Source organism: Ochotona curzoniae, unplaced genomic scaffold (assembly GCF_017591425.1).
Source record: "Ochotona curzoniae isolate NIBS_2020 unplaced genomic scaffold, NIBS_Ocur_1.0 patch361, whole genome shotgun sequence".
Lineage (NCBI taxonomy): Eukaryota > Metazoa > Chordata > Mammalia > Lagomorpha > Ochotonidae > Ochotona > Ochotona curzoniae.
In genome coordinates this window covers 274298-296961 of record NW_024466930.1, presented here as the reverse complement: position 1 = coordinate 296961, position 22664 = coordinate 274298, and the positions used below count along the sequence as shown (strand labels likewise).

At 39.5% G+C, this 22664-nt stretch overlaps 3 protein-coding genes across 3 annotated transcripts; all 3 read right to left on the bottom strand.

Annotated features, from left to right (window-relative positions):
• Nucleotides 1-213: 213 nt before the first annotated feature.
• Nucleotides 214-1164, bottom strand: LOC121167336 (olfactory receptor 2B11-like). The gene has a single exon (XM_040996789.1). The coding sequence runs from the start codon at nt 1162-1164 to the stop codon at nt 214-216; it is 951 nt and encodes a 316-aa protein (XP_040852723.1).
• Nucleotides 1165-8946: 7782 nt separating this feature from the next.
• On the bottom strand, nt 8947-9897 carry LOC121167335 (olfactory receptor 2B11-like). Its single transcript, XM_040996788.1, has one exon. The coding sequence runs from the start codon at nt 9895-9897 to the stop codon at nt 8947-8949; it is 951 nt and encodes a 316-aa protein (XP_040852722.1).
• An 11825-nt stretch (nt 9898-21722) lies between these two features.
• LOC121167303 (putative olfactory receptor 2B3) lies at nt 21723-22664 on the bottom strand. The gene has a single exon (XM_040996753.1). It carries the CDS (start codon nt 22662-22664, stop codon nt 21723-21725), a length of 942 nt encoding a protein of 313 aa, XP_040852687.1.

The following is a 22664-nucleotide window of genomic DNA, read 5'->3' as shown; positions in this document are numbered from 1 at the left end:
GGATCCCCACTCTCTTAGTAATTGCAGGTAAATACAGTGTTAAGAATCATACATAAAATGATATCTGACAAGCTACAACAATGTCCACAAAAGAGTGCTTGTAGTTAGCATAGGTGCTAATGAATGCTAACACTTTGCAGATTAAGCTGAAAGGTATTTTCAAAACAGGAGATATGCACAATTACATGTGGGCAGTGCACAGCACAATGATAGCTATGGTTCTTCTGTTCCCTGATGACACAATGAGATTACAAGCTTCCTCATTGCCCCTTTCATGTCCTTGTTCCTCAAAGTGTAGATAAAAGGATTAAGCATAGGAGTCACCAGACTGTAGAAAAGAGACATGAGCTTGTTCTTGTCCTGAGAGTTAGCAGAGGAGGGTTGCACATACATAATAATTACTGGTCCGTAGAAAAGTGACACAACAATGACATGGGAACCACATGTGTTAAACGCCTTCTTCTTCCCTTCTGAGGACCGAATCCTGAGCACAGTAGCTACAATGAACCCGTAGGACACAAGGATAAGTGACAAGGGAACAAGAGAATAGAACGCTCCCACGACAGAGAGCAGAGCTATGTTGAACGTGGTGTCAGCACACGACATCTTGATCATCACCGGGACCTCACACAGAAAGTTGTCTACCTTGTTGTTACCACAAAGTGGAAGCTGGAGCGTGAGAGATGCCTGAAGTAAGGAGTTAGCCAAGCCACTCAGCCATGTCATGGCCACGAGGAGGATGCAAAGTCGCTTATTCATGATTGCAGGGTACCGCAGGGGTTTGCAGATGGCAAGGTAACGATCCAAGGACATGACAGCTAAGAGGATGCATTCCGTGGCTCCCAGGAAATGAAACATGTAAAACTGGGTCACACAGCCTCCATAACTGATAGATTTATCTGGTCCCCAGAGGTTCCGCAGAAGCTGAGGGATGGTGGTTGTGGTAAAACACAGGTCCAGGAAGGAGAGGTTGGAAAGGAAGAAGTACATAGGACTGTCAAGACGAGGATCTGCCCTAGACACCACAATGATGGAGATGTTGCCCAGGAGTGTGAACGCATAAGCCACGAGCACCGTCACGAATAGGGGCATTTCCAACCAGGGATAGTCAGAGAAGCCCAAGAGAATGAAGATGTGTGGAGAACTTGCATTTCCTGGATGCATGGCTCTGGTTTGTCTTCTTGGTGGATCCAGGTGACAACAAGGATTCTGTCAGCACTGAGCTTCTCTGGTGGCCCATCTAATGATTTAAAACAGAGGGAGTCATGTAGAGGTTTGATTTGCAGCTTAGCTCTAGTGACTCATAGATATGAAAAAATATGAGTCTAATTGTCCTGAAAACATTATGTCTGCATCTACTCTAAAAATTGCCAAGCAAAATTACATTTTCTCCTAAGAATTCTATACAGCAATTATTTATAAAGTGTTCTTTGGGAGGAAGTTTCACAAGTGACTTTATTCCAGAAAATTTATGAACTGGAGGAATACGTGCTTCAGACCCAGTCCTTGTGACTTACCTCATGTGCATGTTAAATTCGTTCATAATCTTCAGGTCCTGGGTGTGCTCCTGTTGGATTCTTTTATGTATTCAGGTGGATTCAGAAGTCATTGAGTTCCTGGAGGATTGCTCTGTTTGGTATGGAACTTATAAACTTTTAATCACAATATCATTTTATGTTATTGCTTCCACACCCTAAGTTGTAACTGCACATTCGAACAGTTACATGTTATTTTATCCATCTATTTATGTCCTTTATAAGTGTGAGTTTGCATTTGTGTGACCTGAATTGTAATGTAAGAATGTATTTCTTACTGCAAGTGGTTGTAAAAAAATTTGGAAAACACTGGGCAGTAGAATGCAGGTAGAAAACCTGTGGTCAGTTACACTGTGATAATTAATACAAATATCCTTTAGTCTTGTTGAAACATTTAGCATCTGCCTTATCAACCTTGCTGTACATGGGTAATATTCTAAATGTATATGATATGCAATATATAATATATTTTAATATAACATATAAATATATAAATATAAAATGGCATATTTCATTATATATTATGTAAAAGCAAATATTTTAAAGCAGTGCACATTATTGCTTCAGCTATTTTCACAAAATATCTTATTGAGTATGAGTTTATATCTGCCAAGTAATTTTTCTTCAAATTGTTTCCAATTACTAACAACATCCTTGTCTTTTCAGAAATAGTTTGCAAAGGACAATACGCATTATATTTAATTAATGAAAGTGCCCCTAAATGTAAAGAGGACATCAGTATTATTTTTTTAAAATGTTTCACTGTTCTAATATATAAACACATGTGTTAATATTAAAAGATATGAGGGCCAGTGTGTAGGTATATGAAGCTAATACTCTGGAATTCAGGGCAGGCATCTCCTATGGGCACCGATTCGTGTCCCAGCAGCTCCAGCTCCACTTCCCTGATTATGCTTTTGGAAAGCAGCAAAAGATTCTCCAAAGCCTTAACCTCTGAGCCTTCAAGAGATCTTGAAGAAGCTCCTGGCTCCTGTCTTCCAACCAGCTCAGCTCTGGCCATTGTGGTCATGTGGAGAGTGAACCAGTGGATGGAATATCTCTTTCTCCCTTTCTCTCACTCCGTCTTTCTGTAATTTTGACATTCAAGTTTAATAAACGAAAATGTCTTAATTTAATTATATGTTCTAAGTATGCAATTTTGCACAAAAGAAATACAATCTGCACATAGTTTTTCAAAGATTAAATGAAGTAGAGTTAATGAATCAATTTTCTAACTTTTAAATACTCACCTTAAATGAGTATTGACAGTCCAAAGTGATATGTCATTGTCTTTAAAAAATGTATATGTATATATTTACACATACAAATATACCTTCTCTTCCCATCAGAATCCAATTCAGGATTAAATATTGTCCCTTATTCAGTGGTTTTATGTCTTATTATAGATTTTATCACTTACTTCTTTGTCTGAATTGAAATATCCCAAATAGTATAATGCCTGTTTCACCCTACAATAATAATTGAGGAAGACAGTCACTTTCTTTATAAAGTTGGGGGCCTTAGTACTTCATACAGATAATAAACCTCAAGGGAAATTCTTGGAAGAGATGACTTAAGCAGTTCCCTTGTGAGTGGCCTTCATTTTCAGTTTTGTGCCAACAAAATGAAATTATAAATTTTCCATTTATTATGGAAAATGGATTTAGGTCTTAAAGACTGCTGAAAAATACAGTCTACCTCAATAAAGTCATAAAAAGTTTCCATGCATTACGTGAAACACAGGAATAATTGCTTTGCCTATCAGCATCCTATTTTATATTATTTGCATTTTTTAAGACTATTAGGTTTGAGCCAATCCTTGATATTTTAAACTCATAATAATCATTATTCTACACATAAACAAAAGAAACATTAGCCTTATCAGTTTTGAATAAACTCAAAGGCTTCTGAACTCAAATACTTCTTCCATAACACACTAGCACAGTAAAGATTTTAATTTGATGTAATATATACCATATTAAGTTCAGTATTTGCTTTAAACAGCTATTTGCATAAGTTAGTATTTAATTATTTCATCCAATATTTTGTGATATCTCATGGCAATTGCTTCCTCAGATTTTGTATCATTAAATTGTCTTTCCTATCTAAAGCAATCTACAGATTCAGTTAGCTGCTATCAAAATATCGATGGCATTCTTTACAGAATATATTTACAATAGTCTTATCTTCTTGCTGAATTGATATATCTATCAGAATACCATGTCCTGTCTCTTTTTATATTTTCTTCTTTAAAGTCTTTTTATGTTGTATAAGGATAAGCACTTTTATTTGTTGTTGTTGTTGCTGTTTCTACTTTGTTATCCTTTTCTTCCACCCCTTCATATGACCATATTTATGTGAAATATAAAGTGAGCTTCTTTCAGGAAGTATATAGGAGAGTCTTTTTCATTCACTTAGTTAATTCTTTTCTTCCGGCTTGGGGAATTTAATTTATTTGTATTCAAGGTTATTATTGATAGGTAAGAACAGATACCTGATTGGTTACTGAGTATCCCTAAACTTTTAGTATGTTTGGTCATGCCATGCGTTTTCATAATGCTAGTTTCTAATGTAGAATTCTGGAATTTCTTGTAAGACTTGTTTGGTGATGGTACATTCTCCCGATTTTTGTGTATCTGGGGAATATCTTATTTCTTTTTCACGTCTACTTGATTGCTTTACTGCATATAATACTCATGATGGGGATGGTTCTTCCTTCCTTCTTTCCTTCCTTCCTTCTTTCCTTCCTTCCTTCTTTCCCTTCTTTCTTCCTTCCTTCCTTTCAAAACTTTTAAACTAATTTTTAAAAATAATGATTACATGTTTGATCAGGGTGGGAAAGATGGAGGTTTAGGAAAAACACGGTGAATTCATTGCTCCCAAATTGGCTAATTCTGCTTGTTGTTCCTGGAGGAAGAGGAGAAACAAAGGGGGAAACCACTCACAACTTTCCACATGTCTCAGCATTCCAGGTGGTGAGGAACCGCCATCTCATATCAACCCAGAGCCTCAATATGTACATATGCATAGGATTCTGTCCAAGTGGTTTGGATAATTCTGAAATGCTGCTGATTTCACTGATCCAAGGATGATGTCACCCTCCCAATGTCCATTGGTTCCATTCACCAAGATTTTTTGCTGTCATTGTTTGTTTGGGGTTGTTGTCCAGTTAGTTCTGTTCTTCTGCTACAGCACCAAATGTGCTGCCATATTCTCCTTTTACAACAGGGCCTGTGTCCACTGCTCTACCTTTTTCATTTAGTAAATGAATCAGTCTTTGAGATAATATTCAGAAGGAGAAAAATACATTAGGGATGGAAAGAAAATGTTATACAAAAGGAACGTAAGAAATTACTTTAAAAATAAACATGCCAATAAATTTTTATAGACATCTAAACAAATCAATAAAGAGTAATGACTTTGGAAAAATAATGAAAGTATTTCATCAAAGAAAAAACCATAGCTGGATGGTTACAGCTGCATTCTATGAATCACGAATGGTTATCTTTATAAATGCAAAAAAAAAAGTTGAGCATCCCTTCATAACAAAGGAAAAGTCTCAATGAATTAGACATACAAGCAAAGCAACCGTAAGTAATAAAGCCTCTATATGATAAAGCTAGAGCCAATATCATACTGAGTGGTATAAAAACACTATGGAATACTACGAATCTATGAAAAAAAAGTGAAAATCTGTCTTTTGCAATAAAATAGATGCAACTGGAAACCATTGGGCTTAGTAAAATGTCAGTTCCCAAAACACAAATGTTACATTTTTCTCTGATTTGTGATACCTAAATAACAAATTACAAAAATGTAATTTGTATCAGTGAAATTAACATTTTGAGATTTGACTCTTTTTAATTTATTGTTAATATCCTTTACATGATTAAGAGTGGCGCATGCCTATGTGGGTCCAATTAGTGTAGGGAAGGTGTAAGTATGGAGAAAGGTTAAAGGGACGAATGTTTTCTATATGTCACAGGCATGGAAAGGGAGAGAGCTGCTCTTTGCTGTCAAACTACATCAGTACCTGGGGATGAGGGACAGTCATCCAATGATGCCTCAGAAACCTCAGTGTGTAGTAGGATGTTTCAAGGGTGTTACATGAGTGGTTTTGATAATTCTGAAAACATGCTTGCCTCATTGCACAAGTGCTGTAAAAATCTTTCCAACGTCTATTTGTTCATCAAGTCCATCTTAATGCATCCACACACCTAGAAAATCTGCAAGCTTAACTAAGAAGAGTTATCCACTCTGTTTTACTTTCCATCCACTGATGAGGCACTTGATGTCATTTGCTACCCAAGATGATCTGGCTGTTGTATCCTTCATGTGCATATGGGCATGCTGTACAAGCATCAACAATTGAAGAGACTCAGTCTTGATAAATACACTACAAGGTCAGTTCACAAATCTTGTGACTATTCCTGTGGCTGCTGTCTGAGTACTGTGGTCTAGCTGGGGAGTCCCATAAGATATCTCACCTGGCATGAACTCAGGCTTGATTATTTTGTGTGCACCAGCTAATACAGGGTCAGGTTCAGACTGTTACCTGCACCAGCCAACACACTTATTGGTGGTGCAACTGCCTGGTCCGTTTTGTTCCAAGATCTATCTCACACAAACTGATAGTTGTTGGGGCCTAGCCCAGACAAGTCCACCACAGACTCAGTCATCATGGGCGAGTATGAGATGGCCAACTCCAGTGTCAGCATTTGCCAGAGGTACTCAGTCTTGCTCAGCCCAGACCACATTAGAACTGGTGGTTGTTACAACCCTACATAGCCTGGTCTGCCCTCTGACCTGGTACTTGTTTGTAACAATGTGTTGTGCACTGGAACAGCCAGGCTCAGCTCCAGATCTGGCTCACAAAATGCCAATGAGTGCCGGGACTGGCCTGTTCCAGCACCAGCTCTCCTGTATTGCTAGTGGAAAGTGTCCCTAGGAGTCCCCCAATTTCCTCAACTAGGCCCCTTCTTTGTAATGGACATCACATGTGCCATTGGGCACTATGGCCAAACCAAAATGACCAGCCTCCATTTCTGGCACTCACCAGCACGTAATAAAGCCTAGTCCACTTATCCTACCCATTCCTGCTCTCACTGATGAGCGATACAGCCTAGCCCATGCTGGCCCACTCCAGACATGGTTCTCGTATAACCTAGTGAGTGTTGTGGCATAGACTGGTCTGTCAAACACCCATTCTGGCTCTCATGAGCAACAGTCAGTGCTGGAGCCTATCCTAGTCTGACCTACTCCTAGACACAGCCCACATACAGGCTAACAGGTGCATCAGCTTTCTATAGCCAGGACTGCCCACAGCCTTGGCTCCCTAATACTCGCCATTGGTTGCTGCAGCGCAGCAAGAAAGCCTCAGAGTTCTGTTACCTAGACTGTTCCCAGCCCCAGGTATGGCATGCAATGGTGAGTATTTCTACTTATCTGTCACAGCCCACCTACTGTCTCAGCTATTGTGGACAGGTGTTCCAGACAAGTCTATCTGAGCACAGCTCACACCCTGTCCTGCCTCTAATTCATGCTAGCAGATGTTACTGCATGGTCTACCCCGGCCTGCACCAAGACTCAGCATTTACAAATGCTAAGAGTGCTACAATGCTGGCTGTCATGGCCTGACCCAGCTGCAGCTATTTTGTTCCCCAGTGGAAGCTGCAGCCTTGCAGGGGCGTTCACCCTGCCCCTATCAGGCCTGATCCTAGTCCCCATCTCATGAATGTTGGTGGGTGCTGTGGCCCTGCTTGCAATGTGGTAGCAGATGCTGCAGCCTGTCCCAATCCAGTATCCTCCAAATCCCAACTCTGAGGATGACCAAGTGAGTCTCTGGTTCATCCTGGCTCAACATGTCACAACCCCCAGTTCTCCATACAAATTGCTGGTTGCTTAGTCACGCAGAGTTAAGCACACAAGTGCCCTACAGAATCATTTCACCTGTCACTTCATACAAAAAATTTTTAAAGAACAAATTTAAATGACTAATAGACATGTGTACAAATGCTCAGGCTCCTTAGCTGTCAGGGACATAAAAATGAAAACCCCATTGAAGCTAGTCAACATTCAGAACTCTAATAACACCTGCTGGCATGAATTTTGCATGCACACTTCCTCACTGTCTATCTTCCTCTACTATATGTCTCTAAATGCTTTCTTTGTTATAGCTTTCATTAATTTTGCATGCACATCAAAATTGAAGGGCAGTATTTCAAAATAGTATTCTGAACATAATTAATGAAGATTTTGATACAAAGAGGCCACATGGCATCGAATGTATTATTAAAAATAGCTGATAAAAACTCTAGTTTGTAAAAAAGGCTAGGGAGATGCTAGGGAATTAGATAAGGTATGACCTGCACATCAAATATGCCTGCACATGGGAAAGATTATTATAAAAAGATCCTTTTTGTATGTGAATTTTAAAATATTTTTCAGTAGGTTCATAATGTGAAGACTATACTCTGTTGATAACATAACCATAATAATCATTTCCCATTCCATTATCATACATTCAAATTCATTTCTAAGTCAAGCTTGATAATTTGATTGTCAATTTATTTTTGCATTTGTTCTCTATATTATCCTCCACATCCCTTATTTTTCTTCTGATAACCACGTATTGTTCTGAATCCTCAATAACTGAACCATTCCATCTCTCAGTTAAGTGTAAAATGCTCCAAATTTTCTAATTCTGGGTAGTTTATCTCCACATTAATGGTTGGGTGACTTAATACCTGTGGCAACAAAGAAGTTTCTCTGAATTTCAAGTTTTTTATTTTTCTCATTGGTGTCCTAGATTTAATTCAGTAATATACATCTAAGAGAAGGAAACTTATTGATTTTTGGAGAAAAGAGAGAGAACATAGTGTTTTTTAAATTGTCTTAGTTGCAAAAGATGAGAGAATATAGATTTCAGAGACCCACCTAAAAACTTGAGCAATTAACTCATTTAAGCTTCTTGGTAATTTTTAAGAAGAATTGATTTTCAAATAAAAGATTAACCTCAGATTATATCAACAAGAGTAAAATGATAAATTTCAATGTAATTATTTCTATTTCTTTTTCTAAGTAACACATAAAAGCATGGGATTTGGCTTAATGTCTGACTATATGAGTGTATAAGTAGCCTTGTGAATTTTTAGGATTACCAGAATAGACTCTCCATTTGGATACAAAATTAGTGAGTTGATCCTCACTCTCTTAGTAATTGCAGGAAAATGCAGTGTTAAGAATCATACATAAAATGATATCTGACAAACTACAACAATGTGCACAAAAGAGTACTTGTAGTTAGCATAGGTGCTAATGAATGCTAACACTTTGCAGATTAAGCTGAAAGGTATTTTCAAAACAGGAGATATGCACAATTACATGTGGGCAGTGCACAGCACAATGATAGCTATGGTTCTTCTGTTCCCTGATGACACAATGAGATTACAAGCCTCCTCATTGCCCCTTTCATGTCCTTGTTCCTCAAAGTGTAGATAAAAGGATTAAGCATAGGAGTCACCAAACTGTAGAAAAGAGACATGAGTTTGTTCTTGTCCTGGGAAACAGTAGAGGAGGGTTGTACGTACATAACAATTGCTGGCCCATAGTACAGTGACACAACAATGACATGGGAACCACATGTGTTAAACGCCTTCTTCTTCCCTTCTGAGGACCGAATCCTGAGCACAGTAGCTACAATGAACCCATAGGACACAAGGATAAGTGACAAGGGAACAAGAGAATAGAACGCTCCCACGACAGAGAGCAGAGCTATGTTGAACGTGGTGTCAGCACACGACATCTTGATCATCACCGGGACCTCACACAGAAAGTTGTCTACCTTGTTGTTACCACAAAGTGGAAGCTGGAGCGTGAGAGATGCCTGAAGCAAGGAGTTAGCCAAGCCACTCAGCCATGTCATGGCCACGAGGAGGATGCAAAGTCGCTTATTCATGATTGCAGGGTACCGCAGGGGCTTGCAGATGGCAAGGTAACGATCCAAGGACATGACAGCTAAGAGGATGCATTCCGTGGCTCCCAGGAAATGAAACATGTAAAACTGGGTCACACAGCCTCCATAAGTGATAGATTTATCTGGTCCCCAGAGGTTCCGCAGAAGCTGAGGGATGGTGGTTGTGGTAAAACACAGGTCCAGGAAGGAGAGGTTGGAAAGGAAGAAGTACATAGGACTGTCAAGACGAGGATCTGCCCTAGACACCACAATGATGGAGATGTTGCCCAGGAGTGTGAACGCATAAGCCACGAGCACCGTCACGAATAGGGGCATTTCCAACCAGGGATAGTCAGAGAAGCCCAAGAGAATGAAGATGTGTGGAGAACTTGCATTTCCTGGATGCATGGCTCTGGTTTGTCTTCTTGGTGGATCCAGGTGACAACAAGGATTCTGTCAGCACTGAGCTTCTCTGGTGGCCCATCTAATGATTTAAAACAGAGGGAGTCATGTAGAGGTTTGATTTGCAGCTTAGCTCTAGTGACTCATAGATATGAAAAAATATGAGTCTAATTGTCCTTGAAACATTATGTCTGCATCTACTCTAAAAAAATTGCCAAGCAAAATTACATTTTTTCCTAAGAATTGTATACAGCAATTATTTATAAAGTGTTCTTTGGGAGGAAGTTTCACAAGTGACTTTATTCCAGAAAGTTTATGAATTGGAGGAATACGTGCTTCAGACCCAGTCCTTGTGACTTACCTCATGTGCACGTTAAATTCATTCATAATCTTCAGGTCCTGGGTGTGCTCCTGTTGGATTCTTTTATGTATTCACGTGGATTCAGAAGTCATTGAGTTCCTGGAGGATTGCTCTGTTTGCCTTTAAAAAGCACATCTTACTGTTTGTTGAGTCAATTCCTTAAACCATAGCAAGTCTTTTGCAAAGATAACAGTTTCATCATAAAACAAAAAGTACCACTTAACATGTTCATTAATGGAAAGACAAGATATAATAAGAGAGTTCACATCCTGGTGATGAATGATTCTTTTTTTTTATTGTTGTTTACATTGTAGATGAGTGATTCTTAGGGCATGGATATATAAACATGATTTTATGTTATTGCTTCTACACTGTAAGTTGTAACTGCACATTTGAACAGTTACATATTATTTTATCCATCTATTTATGTTCATTATAAATGTGACTATGTATATACTTTGTATGACCCTAATTATGATGTAAGATGTATTTCTTACTAGAGTTGGTTATAAAAATTTGGAAAACACTAGATAGTACAAAACAGGTAGAAACAGTCTGGACCACTGTGATAATTAGTACAAGTCTTTTAGTCATTGCTTAAATATTTAGAATCTGCCTTATCAACTTTTCTGTGTCAGGAATATTATTGTAGTATATAACGAAACTTTCTTAAACAGTGCTTAATAGTGCATCAGATATTTTCATAAAATACCTCATTGATTATGACTCCATATCTACGAAATAATTTTTTTTCAGGTTGTTCCAAATAGTAACAATACTCTTGTCTTTCTACAATAAGTCTGCATAGGACTGAATTTTCTTCTCTTGCCTGAATTGCACGGCAGTATTCTGAAGAATTTACGCCACTGAATATTTATTTTAATTAACTTTGATGTCCAGAAACATAAATAGAACACCATTTTTTAAAAAATATCTCAATGTTCTAATTTATAACAACATGTGTTAATATTAAAGAACATCAGGGCTGAAAAGGTGGTGTATTAGGTTTATCGTTTGCCTACAGTCCCCGCATCCCATAGGGGCACCGTCCGTGTCCTAGCTGCTCCACTTCCTGATCCACCTTTGTGATTACACAAAGCAGCAAAGGGTGGCCTAAGGTCTTTTCCAGATGAATCCATATGAGAGACCTTGAAGAAGCTCCTTACCCCTGGCTTCCAATCAGCTCAACTCTGGTCATTGCCTTCATCTGGGGAGTGAACAAGCAGATGGAAGATCTCATTCCTCTTATCTCACTCCATCTCTCTCTAACTTTAATTTTCAAGTTAAATAAATAAACATTTTAAAAAGAAAGGTATTAATTTATTTATATACTTTTAGTATGTAATTTTGTACATAGATATAATTTGCACATAACTTTTCAAAGATTAAATGAAGCAGTTAATAAATAATTTTAAAATCCCACCTTAAATGAATATTGACAGTCTAAAGTGATATGTCATTATCTTTAAAAATATATATGTATATATTTATACACATAAATATATACCTTCTCTTCTCATCAGAATCCAATTGAGGTTCAGGATTAAATATTGTCTCTGTATCCAGCGGCTTTATGTCTTATTATAGGTTCTTACTGCTTACTTGTTTGTTTGATTTGAAGTATCCCAGATATTATAAAAGATGATGCCTATTTTACCCAACAGGAATAAATAAGGAAGGCGTTCACTCTCTTTGTATAGCTGTGGGATTTTGTGCTCCATAAGATAACAAGCCTCTGGGGAGATTTCTTACAAAGAGATGATTGTAGCAATTCCCTTGTGAATGTCATTCGTTTTCAGTTTTCTAACATTTTAATGAAATGATAAATTTTTCATTTATTATAGAAAATGGATTCAGGTATGAAAGGCTCCTGGAAAATATAGTCCACTTCAATAATGTCATAAAAAAATTTCCACGTATCACCTGAAAACACGGGGATAATTTCTTTTATTTTTGTTTTTGTAAGGGTATTAGATTGAGCTAATCCCTGTTATTTTAAAGTCATCATAAGCATTGTTCTACACATAAAGAAAAGAAACATCAGCCTTTTTAGATAATTTTGAATGAACGCAAAGGATTCTGAACTCAAATGCTGCTTCCATAACAGGCTAGGACAGTAAAGATTTTAACTTGATATAAGTTCCGTATTTGATTTAAACAACAAATATATGCAAGGCTCAGTGGTTAATGATTTCATCCAGTATGTTTTCAGTGATATCTCATGACAGTTGCTTTCCCAGAATTTGTGTCATTAAATTTTCTTTCCTATCTAAAGCAATCTACAGTGTTGTCCTTACCAAAATATTGATGATATTCTTAATTAAATATATTAACAATGGTTTTACTTTCTTGTTGAGCCGATCTCTTTATCAGAGCACCATGTCCGGTCTCTTTTTATATTTTCTTCTTTAAAGTCTGTTTATGTTGTGTGAGGATAGTTACTCCTATTTTTTTTTTTTTTGTTTCTATTTTCCTGTTATCTCTTTTTCCAGCCCTTCATCTTCAGTTCATAACCGTATTTATGTGAAATATGAAGTGTGCAGTTTCTTTCAGTAAGTATACAGGATGGTATTTTTTATTCATTTAGCCAACCATCTTTTAGCTGGGAAAATTTAATACATTTGTATTCAAGGTTAGTATTGATAGGTAAGAACTGACGCCTGCTTTGTTACTGAGCATCCCTAGTCTGTTAGTATATTTGATTGTGTCATGCATTTTCATAATGCTTGCTTCTTATACAGAACTCTAGAATTTCTTGTAAGATTTTTTTGGTGATGGCACATTCTCCCGATTTTTGTGTATCTAGGGAATATCTTATTTCTCCTTCATTTATAAAGGATGCATTTGCTGGCTATATTACTCTTGATGGAGAAGGCCTTTTTTTCTTTCTCTCCCTCTTCCTCTCTTTCTCTCTTCTTTCTTTTTCTTTTTAAGAGTTTGGCTTCCCTGCCGGGCAGAATCCAAGACTGGGGACTCAGGCCAAAGCCACCACCACAAGGCAGTGGCTGAGTCCTTGGCTTTGGGCAGCCAGCACTAAGTGGTGAGCTCTGGGATTTTTATGACATGAAATAGCTGCTTAGGGACACCGATGAATAAGACCAGCTTTAGTGTAAGTGAGACATGAATTCCTGGTGATTCCCAGTAACAGGGACATGAAACTTTGGGGCAGGAATGGGACTGAGACCCGAACGTTTGAAGCGGAGCACCCATAAGATCTATTTGATCCAGACTGAAACACCAGACAAGTTAGGAATCCTGAGAATGGCTATTAGGATAGAGTGCACTGACTTCCACAACTGGTCCACACCAAACTATGGACAAGGGCCTGTCTAGCTGGGCACCATAACTTGACTGGGTGGTGAAACAATGGACTGGTCATATTCGACAGGTTCAAGACACTTACCAGCACACGATAGAATTTGGTCCAGGGGTAAACTCTACAGGGGAAGTGTGGACCTAACCCTGTGGAAATACACATACCACAGTTTAGCTCACGAGCTGGGGTGGCAAGGGACTAAGCTAGAAGTGACCATGGCACCTGTCATCACTTATAGGTAAAGGAACCAATGGCATTCTGGGCAAGTCAAGGCAGCATCACCCGAAGGAGCATCCTAAAACAGGATGTGGAGTGGGCCAAGCTGCAACTGGAAGGGGGCAGACTGGGCAGGGCCAAACAAATTTCAACTCAAAATAAAAAGAATAGAAATCAGGATGGAGCACATGTCATTCCAACCCAGGCTCTTACAACAACTGGTCTACAGGAGGCAGGGATACTATGCCACAGCATTGAAGGCAAAGGCTGAAACAGATGAGGGGAACACCTACGGGCCTCATGTGAGCTAGATCGGGGAAGGGCCTGATTGGGCTGACTGTTCTGAATGGTGCAAGCAAAATTAGAGTGGGCAAGTGTTGGTAGGGCTTTGCCACATCATCAGATGGCAGAGACTGGCACTGGGGGCAAATTCTGTTAAGTTAAATGCCAGAACCACCTGGAGAGTGTGCAATCCAGAAGTTGGAGAGACCTCGTAGGGAGGTAGTGGCCACCTCCTTCATGGGTAACTATTCCCACTGGAGAGCAAGAAACCAGGACAGGGGTAGAGTGGCTAAACAGAAAGGTACCTGCCAGTATATATGTGGGCTGGATAGTAGGTTGGTTGAGTCGAACTAGGCCTCAATGCCCACTGATAAGTACCAGAGCTTAATGGGAGGTGGGACAGACTGAACAAGCCTGCGGTACATACTCACATGCATGGGAACTAGGGAAGGGAGCAGGCCTGGTGGGGGTTATGGGGAGTCTCCCCAGCTGGGCTGCAGCTCCCACTGGTTTGCGTGAGGACTGAGTATGAAGTGGGTAGGATCGAACTGGACCATAATACCCATTGGTCCAAGTGGATAACAAGGCTGACCCAGCGGAGACCGGTCACATTAAGCAGGGCCATGAGATTAACAAACACGCTAGAGAACCATATCTGGGGGAAGATTCTGTGGGGGATGTGTGGGCCAAACCCTGTGGAAATTCTAGCCCCACAGGTTACTTCAAGAGATGGAGTCATGGTGGACTAAGCTAGGTGTGACCGGGGAGCCTGCCATTGATCACAGATTGAAGAACTGATGGCAGTCTGGACTAGTCGGGGCAGTGGCGCTCGAGTGTGCATCCTGAGTGGGGTGTGGGGTGGGCCGGACTGCAACATTCACCAGCTCATGCAAAGCCAAGGGGAGGGCCGGACTGTGCCAGGCACTGGCCTAAAGCCCAGTGGCATGTATGAGAACTGGGTCTGGGGGGGATCAGGGGGAGAAACTTGGGAAGCTCCCCTGGCGAGTTATAGCTCCCACTGGTGAATAGGTGGTCTGGACCTGTAGTCTCCCTTGGCACAAGTGTGGACTGGGATAAGATGCACCAGGCCGGGCCAGACTGCAACACCTTCTGGTGTTCTGGAGGACCAGGGTAGATGTGGGATGGACTAGGCTAGGTCTCAACCCCAACTGAGCCATATATGAGCTATATGTGGGTATGGACGAGCCGTGGCTGGGCTGAAACATCCAACAGCAAGAACCAGAATGGGTTGAAGGCCAGTCAGGAAAAGCCACTGTTCCTGCTAGGGCGGGAGGTGAACTGAGTGGTACTGGCACATGGACCCACTGGTATGCACGGAATCTGGCACTTGGAGGGGTTCTGATGGAGGAGCCCAGGCAACTCCTCTGGCAGGACACAGACACGGCGGATAAATGCAAGAAGCATGGAAGGAAACAGCCAAGAGGTCATGGAAAGTGTCCCACTGGCATACAACTGGCAGGGGTCAGGGGAGGACCAGGCTGAAATCATGTCATCCACTGGCAAATCTGAACACCAGAACAGAGTGTGGGTCAAGCCAGGTTTGGTCGCAACAAAAGCAGTACACAACACGGAATGCCAAGGTGAGGTTGCCTGTACCGGATGTGACCGCAGTGCCCAACCAGCACATGTGAGAACCAGGAAGGGAGGGGGCAGAACTGTTAGGGGAATAAGGGAGGGTTCCCTTGCTGAACAGCTACTCCCACTGAAGAGCGTGAGCTGCAATGGGGGTAGACCAGACCAGGCAGGGCTACAGCACCTGTGTGCCTCATGTGGACCAGATCAGGGAAAAGCCAGGCTGGGCTGATTATTCCTACTGGTGCAATCTACAATTAGAGTGGGTGAGGGTTGTTTGGGCTTAGCCACAGCATCAGCTGGCAGAAGCTGGCACTGGGGGCTAGTCATGTTGAGTTAAACCACAGGGTCACCTGGAGAGTGCATAATCTGGGCGTGGTCTGGAAGGGAAATAGTGGGCTCCTCCCTCTTGGGTTACTACTTCCACAGGAGTGCACAAAAACTAGGACAGCAGCTGGGGTGGCTAGACGGAGACACCCAACAACACTCATGAAGGCTGGATGGTTGAGCTGGTTAGATGAAACAAGGTTTTAATACCCATTCACATGTATGAGAGCAGAAGCGGATGAGGGACAGACTGGACTAGTCTGCTACACATACAGGCAGAACATGGTAGGGGCCGGCCTGGTGGGGGTTATTGTGGGCCGCTCCCACTAGGCTGCAGCTCCCACTGGTTTATGTGAGGGCCGAGTATATGCTGGGCAGAACCAGGCTGGACTACAAACACCCATTGGTTCCAGTGGAAGACATGGATGGAAACAAAATCAACCCAGCAGCTGCAACCACCAGCTGATCGGAGCGATGGACTGTGCCAGGCCCTGTACTTGCTAGTACATACAAGAATCTGGTCTGAAAACACCTCAGACAAAGTTTCTTGGGGATCCCCCCAATTGAGCTTTCAGACTCAGAACGCTAACCATCAAATGACAGAGGACAGAACAAGTCAGTCAAGCACCTCAGCTATATGTTGGCAATGAAAAAACTGGGCAAATGAAGACTATATATTGGACTATGATGATCAGTGGAATCTCCAACGACCGCATAGTGCTTGGAGTGTGAGAGTGGCAGCAATTCAGAACTGTTGAACTATCAGAACCACTTGAGCAAGACCCTCAGAGCATGCCCCACATCTGGGACCTGGGGTGGGTGGGAGACTGGGTGGGGCTTCTCCCTTAAAATCCCCTTTTACATCAGATATATTAAGGAAACAATACAGAACTGATTGTCTTACCCATCTTCCTGTAGTGCTTGAACCTTTTTACCCTAATTATGTCAAGATTGTCAAAAATAAATTTTTAAAAAAATGAAAAAAGAAAAGAAAAAAAATAAAAATAGTTGCATATTATTTTATTTTTTAAAATTGGCTTTATTTGTCACCTATAGATTTCTGGATTTTAGAATTTCTGCTGTTGGTCTAATTGGGATTCCTTCATATGTAGCTTGATGATCTTTTGCGTGGATTCTCTTCTTGTCCTTCACTTTTGACAATGTAACTACAATATTCCTTGGAGTATGTATTTTCGGTTGATTCTGCTTTGGTTGCTTTAGGCTTCCTGTATCTGCATGTTCCTGTCTTATTCAGGACCTGGGAAATTTTCTTTTTCTGAATTTTTTTTTTAAATTTTTAGTAAGGGGAACAAATGTGATGTGTTTCATATGTACAGTTCTAAGAGTAAAATGATAATTCCCACCCAGCCCTCCAAGCCTCATTCATTCTCACTCGTCTTCCTCATTCCACTCTTTCAGTTTCAATTTCTCAGTGAGAAATTTTCAATTTACTTTGTAATCACAAGCTTAATTCTCCACTAAATAAATTCAGGAAGTAGATATCCATGGGTCCTCAAGAGTACAGAGAAGGGTTACAGATAATGACCAAGTCTCATATTGTTAAGTCCACTCATACGTGTTACATTTTTAAACTCTCTATTTTAGTTACCACAGATCACAGGAACATATGATATCAATCATTCGGGGACTGCCTTGTTTCACCAAGCATTATGGTCTCCCGTTGAGTCCATTTTGTCAAAGGAAGAAAGGATTTTTTACACATGAGTAGTATTCCACATCATATAGAGACTACAATTTCTTTTTCTCTTCTTTTTTTAACCAAAATTTCGTGATCCAGTGTTTGGTTGACAGACTTTTGGATTGATTCAATATCTTAGCTACTGTGAGTTGAACTGCTAAACATGTGGGTGTATAGATAACCCATGGCCTGATTCATCTCCTTTAGATAGGCTCAGGAGTAGAACAGCTGGATTGTACTGTAGATCTACTCTCAGAGTTTTGAGAACTGAATTCTTTACCTAGTAAAGTCTTAGGCCTGTGGTTTGAAGTAAACTAAAATTGTATCAGTGTAAATGTTTTTAGAAAGAATTAAAGAGGGAGCATGTTGGGTGGTCACTATGAGCAGAAAAGGAGGGTAAGGCAGGAAATATCTCTATGCTCCTAATCTGTGTTATAAAATACATAAAATTTACTTATCTTACATAAATAAAATAATTTTCAGAAAGAAAAACTAGACCAATTCTAAGATGTAGAATGGTATGAGGCTTTCCATCCACCACTCTTATTCAATACATTATTGGAAGTCACAGCCAGATTGATAAGGCTTGAGAATGAAATGCAAGGCATTCAAGCCAGAAAGAAGAAAATTAGATTATTCAGTTTTATACGTGGAAAACCTAAGTAATTAGTGCACCAACAAGTAATTAGAACTTATTAAAAACAAGTTTTATGACACAAAATAAATATACAAAAGTTAGGAACATTTTTTACAACAGTTAACTTACTGAAATAGAAAACAAGAAATGAATCCCACTCACAATAGTTAGAAGATATTTGTAAGTTAAATCAATAAAATAAATAATATCCACAATTAAAGTTATAAAGCTCCAAAAAAGAATCAAATTCAACACAGAAAAAAATGTAAAATTTTTGACAGTTATGGTTTGGAAATGTTAACATTGCTACAATTTTCTCAAAGCCCAAAACAACAAAGGAACTCAATATAACCAGAATAAAAATATCAATGACAAGCTTAAAAAAATGATCATGCATTTCTAAATTTGTATGGAAGCCCAAAATCCCAGAGCAGACAAAGCAATCCTGGGAAGTTAGAAAACTCGAAGGCATAAAAACACATGACTTTAAAGCAGACTGCACAGTTGTTAACATATATACAGTGCCTATGTAGGGGCATAATACACACACAGTCCAACAGAATAGAAAATATAAATCATTTATGCATGTATAGCTAACTCATCTTTGACTAACTTCTCAAAAATATGCAATAATAATGATAAAACTGGATAGACACACTAAAAACTGATAGTGAATACTACTTACAAGAAAGCATGGGAGAAAAATTCAAGATTTTGTTTATGCAAAATTTTGGATAGGACCACAAAAGGACAAACAACAAAGTTAAAGCAGACACCTTGGACTGTGTCACACAAATTCACAGTAAAGGAGATATCATGTCCTATAAGGCAATTAATAGGAAACTATTTGCAAAGTTATTAATGACAAGGGATCAATATCCACAATATTTGTGAAACTCAAACAACCCAATGGTGAAATCATTATCATCATCATCAAACTTTGAAATGATCTGAACATACTTTTTACAAAATCAGAGAGATAAGTGGCATATAAAATAATGTTCAATATCACTAGCCATCAGATAAATAAAAATCAAAGCCACAATGAGATATCACTTCACCCCACTGACAATGGCAACTGTCAAAGATTTTAAGGGTGATAAACAATGACAGTATGGAGAGAGGGTAACTTGTTAGGAATGTGAATTAATATACTCTGCTGGAGACCAGCTCCAGCTGACTGAGAGCGTGCAATGGATGAGTGGATCGGCGTGACAATAAGAAAAAGAGATAAGACGCGGACCACTATGGTTTGAGGCTCATAATGGACAACTCAGAAAAGTTGCCTTCTTTATTTATACACAAATCATCACAAGCTTTTGCACAATATCCAATTGTTTCATTTTTACTTCATGGTTAAGAGAATACAAAAAACAATCCTAAGGAAAATATTTTCAACAAACCATTACTCATTGAAACCTGCAGTCACCTGGCTGAAGCCAGGAACTCCACAGTTGACAGCGCATGTGGTTACATAGTGACAAGTGGTTTACTTATACTCAAAATCAATTTTTACTAAACACAAACTAACTAATATTGCTTGAAATATTAAGAGTACAGAATTAAAAGATCATAAATGAAAGGATTTTATAAAAGCATATAACATAGATTCTTTGCTAAATCTTATAATCAAATCATGCATTAATTACCATCATCTTCACCTAGTGCTGATTCAATTATTTTTTGTTCTTTTGTTAAAGGGCACTGTAAGGGATCAAGGCAACTCAGCCAATCTACAAACAGAGGGCCTGTACAAGAAACTTCCTTTTATCTTTATAAACTGTTTTCTTTCCCTAAATATGAGTGCCAGTATAAGATTGAGATTTTAAGATTTTGGGGGGTTTTACGTTTGTTTAGAAGATGCCCCATATACTTTAGCTTTCTGCGGTGAGAAACTAAAATGCATCATATCATGTGTTGTAACAGTTCAAGGCGCATGGTAAACAAACTCTTTGTACCTCCATGATTGCCATCTGTCGCAGGATATTGTCAAGCTGTTTCCTAAGGCAAACATTACTTACGTTAGGGCAAGCTCCAGGACACATAACAGGATGTTTGAAGACATAGTGAGCTCAATTGTACTATTCATACTTTTAGTTGTGTATCACAGCCTTATGTCGCTAAAGATGTTTTTATCATAACATTGTTGATCAATTTGAGGTGTTATACCAGTTATAGGAATAATTTCACATTAGCAGAAAAACAACAACAATACCCTCAGAAGAATTCTATGAAACATCAGAGGTGATTGAGTGGCCGTGCAATGGGGTGAGGCAGCAATGAGGTGACCGGAGACATTCTGCCGGGCCTTGCCATGCAATTAGATACTCCTCGTAGCCTTGCTAACTGAGGAGTGGTGCTCATCACACACCCATGTCATCTGACCCAACTGCATGGCTCCCCACATCTGTCATATGGAAAAAATAAGAAATTAATTAAAAAATTGAAAAAAGAGAATAGGGTGGGAAGAATAGTAATGTTTTTAAAACTGTGTATGTGAAATACATGAAATTTGTTCCCTGTATATGAATAAAACTAAGAGGATATTTCAAGTTTCTACTATTATATACATACACACTTAATGAGTTTAAAGATACTTAAGTTTGAGTCTAGCAATATGTTTAGAGCAGTTCTGGAAGGGTACACATTTTGGATGTTTTTCAATGACATAATGGTGCAAAGTCACTAACGACTTATGTTCTGATGGACAAAATTTTTGTATATCGGTTAGTTAATTATGAAGATATGAAAAATCATTAGCAGATGACAGATGATTATAGATCAAAATATTCAAGGCAAAACATCCAACCCTCCAGGACATCTCTGAAACCAATAGGGGGAAATTATTGTAACTTGGATTCACAACACAGATTGATTTGAGTGATTTCTGGGAAACAAGAATTTTTAAATTAACATAGAAATATATTTTATGGTCACAGTATTGGTTCTTGAACAGAGAAAATTTTCAACCTGTTGCTAGAGTTCAATGACATCACAAAACCTGGAAAACAGAAAAACTATTTCAAATATTATTTTCACCTTCAAAGATAAGGAAAGAGTAAAATTGAATATTTATTTCATTTTTTGAAAAGATTTATTTATTTTACACAAAAGTCATAGTTATAGAAAAAGAGAGAGAAGGATCTTCCATCTGCTGGCTCACTTCCCAAATACCTGAAATGGCCTGTGTTGGGCTGGTCTGAACCCAGAACCCAGGAGCCTCCTCCACATTTCTCCTGTGGGTGCAGGGCCCAAAGACTTGAGCCATCCTCTGCTGCTTTCCTAGATCATAACCAGACAGCTGGACTGAAATTGAAACAGCTGGGAATAGAACTGGCATACATATGGAAAGCAGGTGGAAGATTAGTGTGCTATATCATTGATCTAGCCCCACGACTATTTATTTCTTATGGAAAAGGATTTTTGACATCACCCTCTTGAAGGCCTCCTTCATGTCTTTATTTCGGAGACTGTAGATGAGGGGGTTCAACATGGGTGTGATGATTCCATAGAAGAGGGAAACCATCTTCCCCCAGTCTTTCGAGGTGGAAGAAGGTGGTTGCAGGTACATGTAGATGCCTGTTCCAAAAAAGAGAGACACCACAATCATGTGTGATCCACATGTCCCAAAAGCTTTCCGCCGCCCTTCTGCTGATTTGATTTTCAATACTGCTCGAGCTATGAAGCTGTAGGAGATGAGGATTAATGTTACTGGGATGAGCAGAATTAATACACTAAAGAAAAAGAGCTCAGCCTCAATAGGTTTAGTGTCAGCACAGGACAACTTGAGAAGGGCAGGGACCTCACAGAAGAAGTGGTCCACTTCCCGATGACCACAGCGTGGCCTGTAAAGAGTCAAGCAAGACTGCAACACGGAGTTGCTGAAGCCGGTGAACCAGGAGAAAGCTGCCATCCTCAGGCACAGCCTTTGATTCATAATGACTACATAGTGGAGGGGTCTGCAAATTGCCACAAATCTGTCAAAAGACATCACAGCGAGGAGGAGACATTCAGTAGCTCCCAGGGCCAGGAAAATGATGAGCTGTGTCACACAACCACCATAGCTGATGGTCTTTTTGTTGCGGCAAATATTCACCAACATCTGAGGGACTGTACTTGTGGTATAACAGAGATCTAAGATGGAGAGATTAGTGAGAAAGAAATACATGGGTGTGTGAAGTTTGGGATCCAGAATGCACACCATCATGATGGACACATTGCCAAAGATGGTGAATGAATAGGATATTACCAAGACCACAAGAAGAGGCATTTGCAGCCAGGGCCTGTCTGAAAAGCCAAGCAGTATAAACTCCTTTGAAGAGCTCTCATTTGTCCAGGTCAT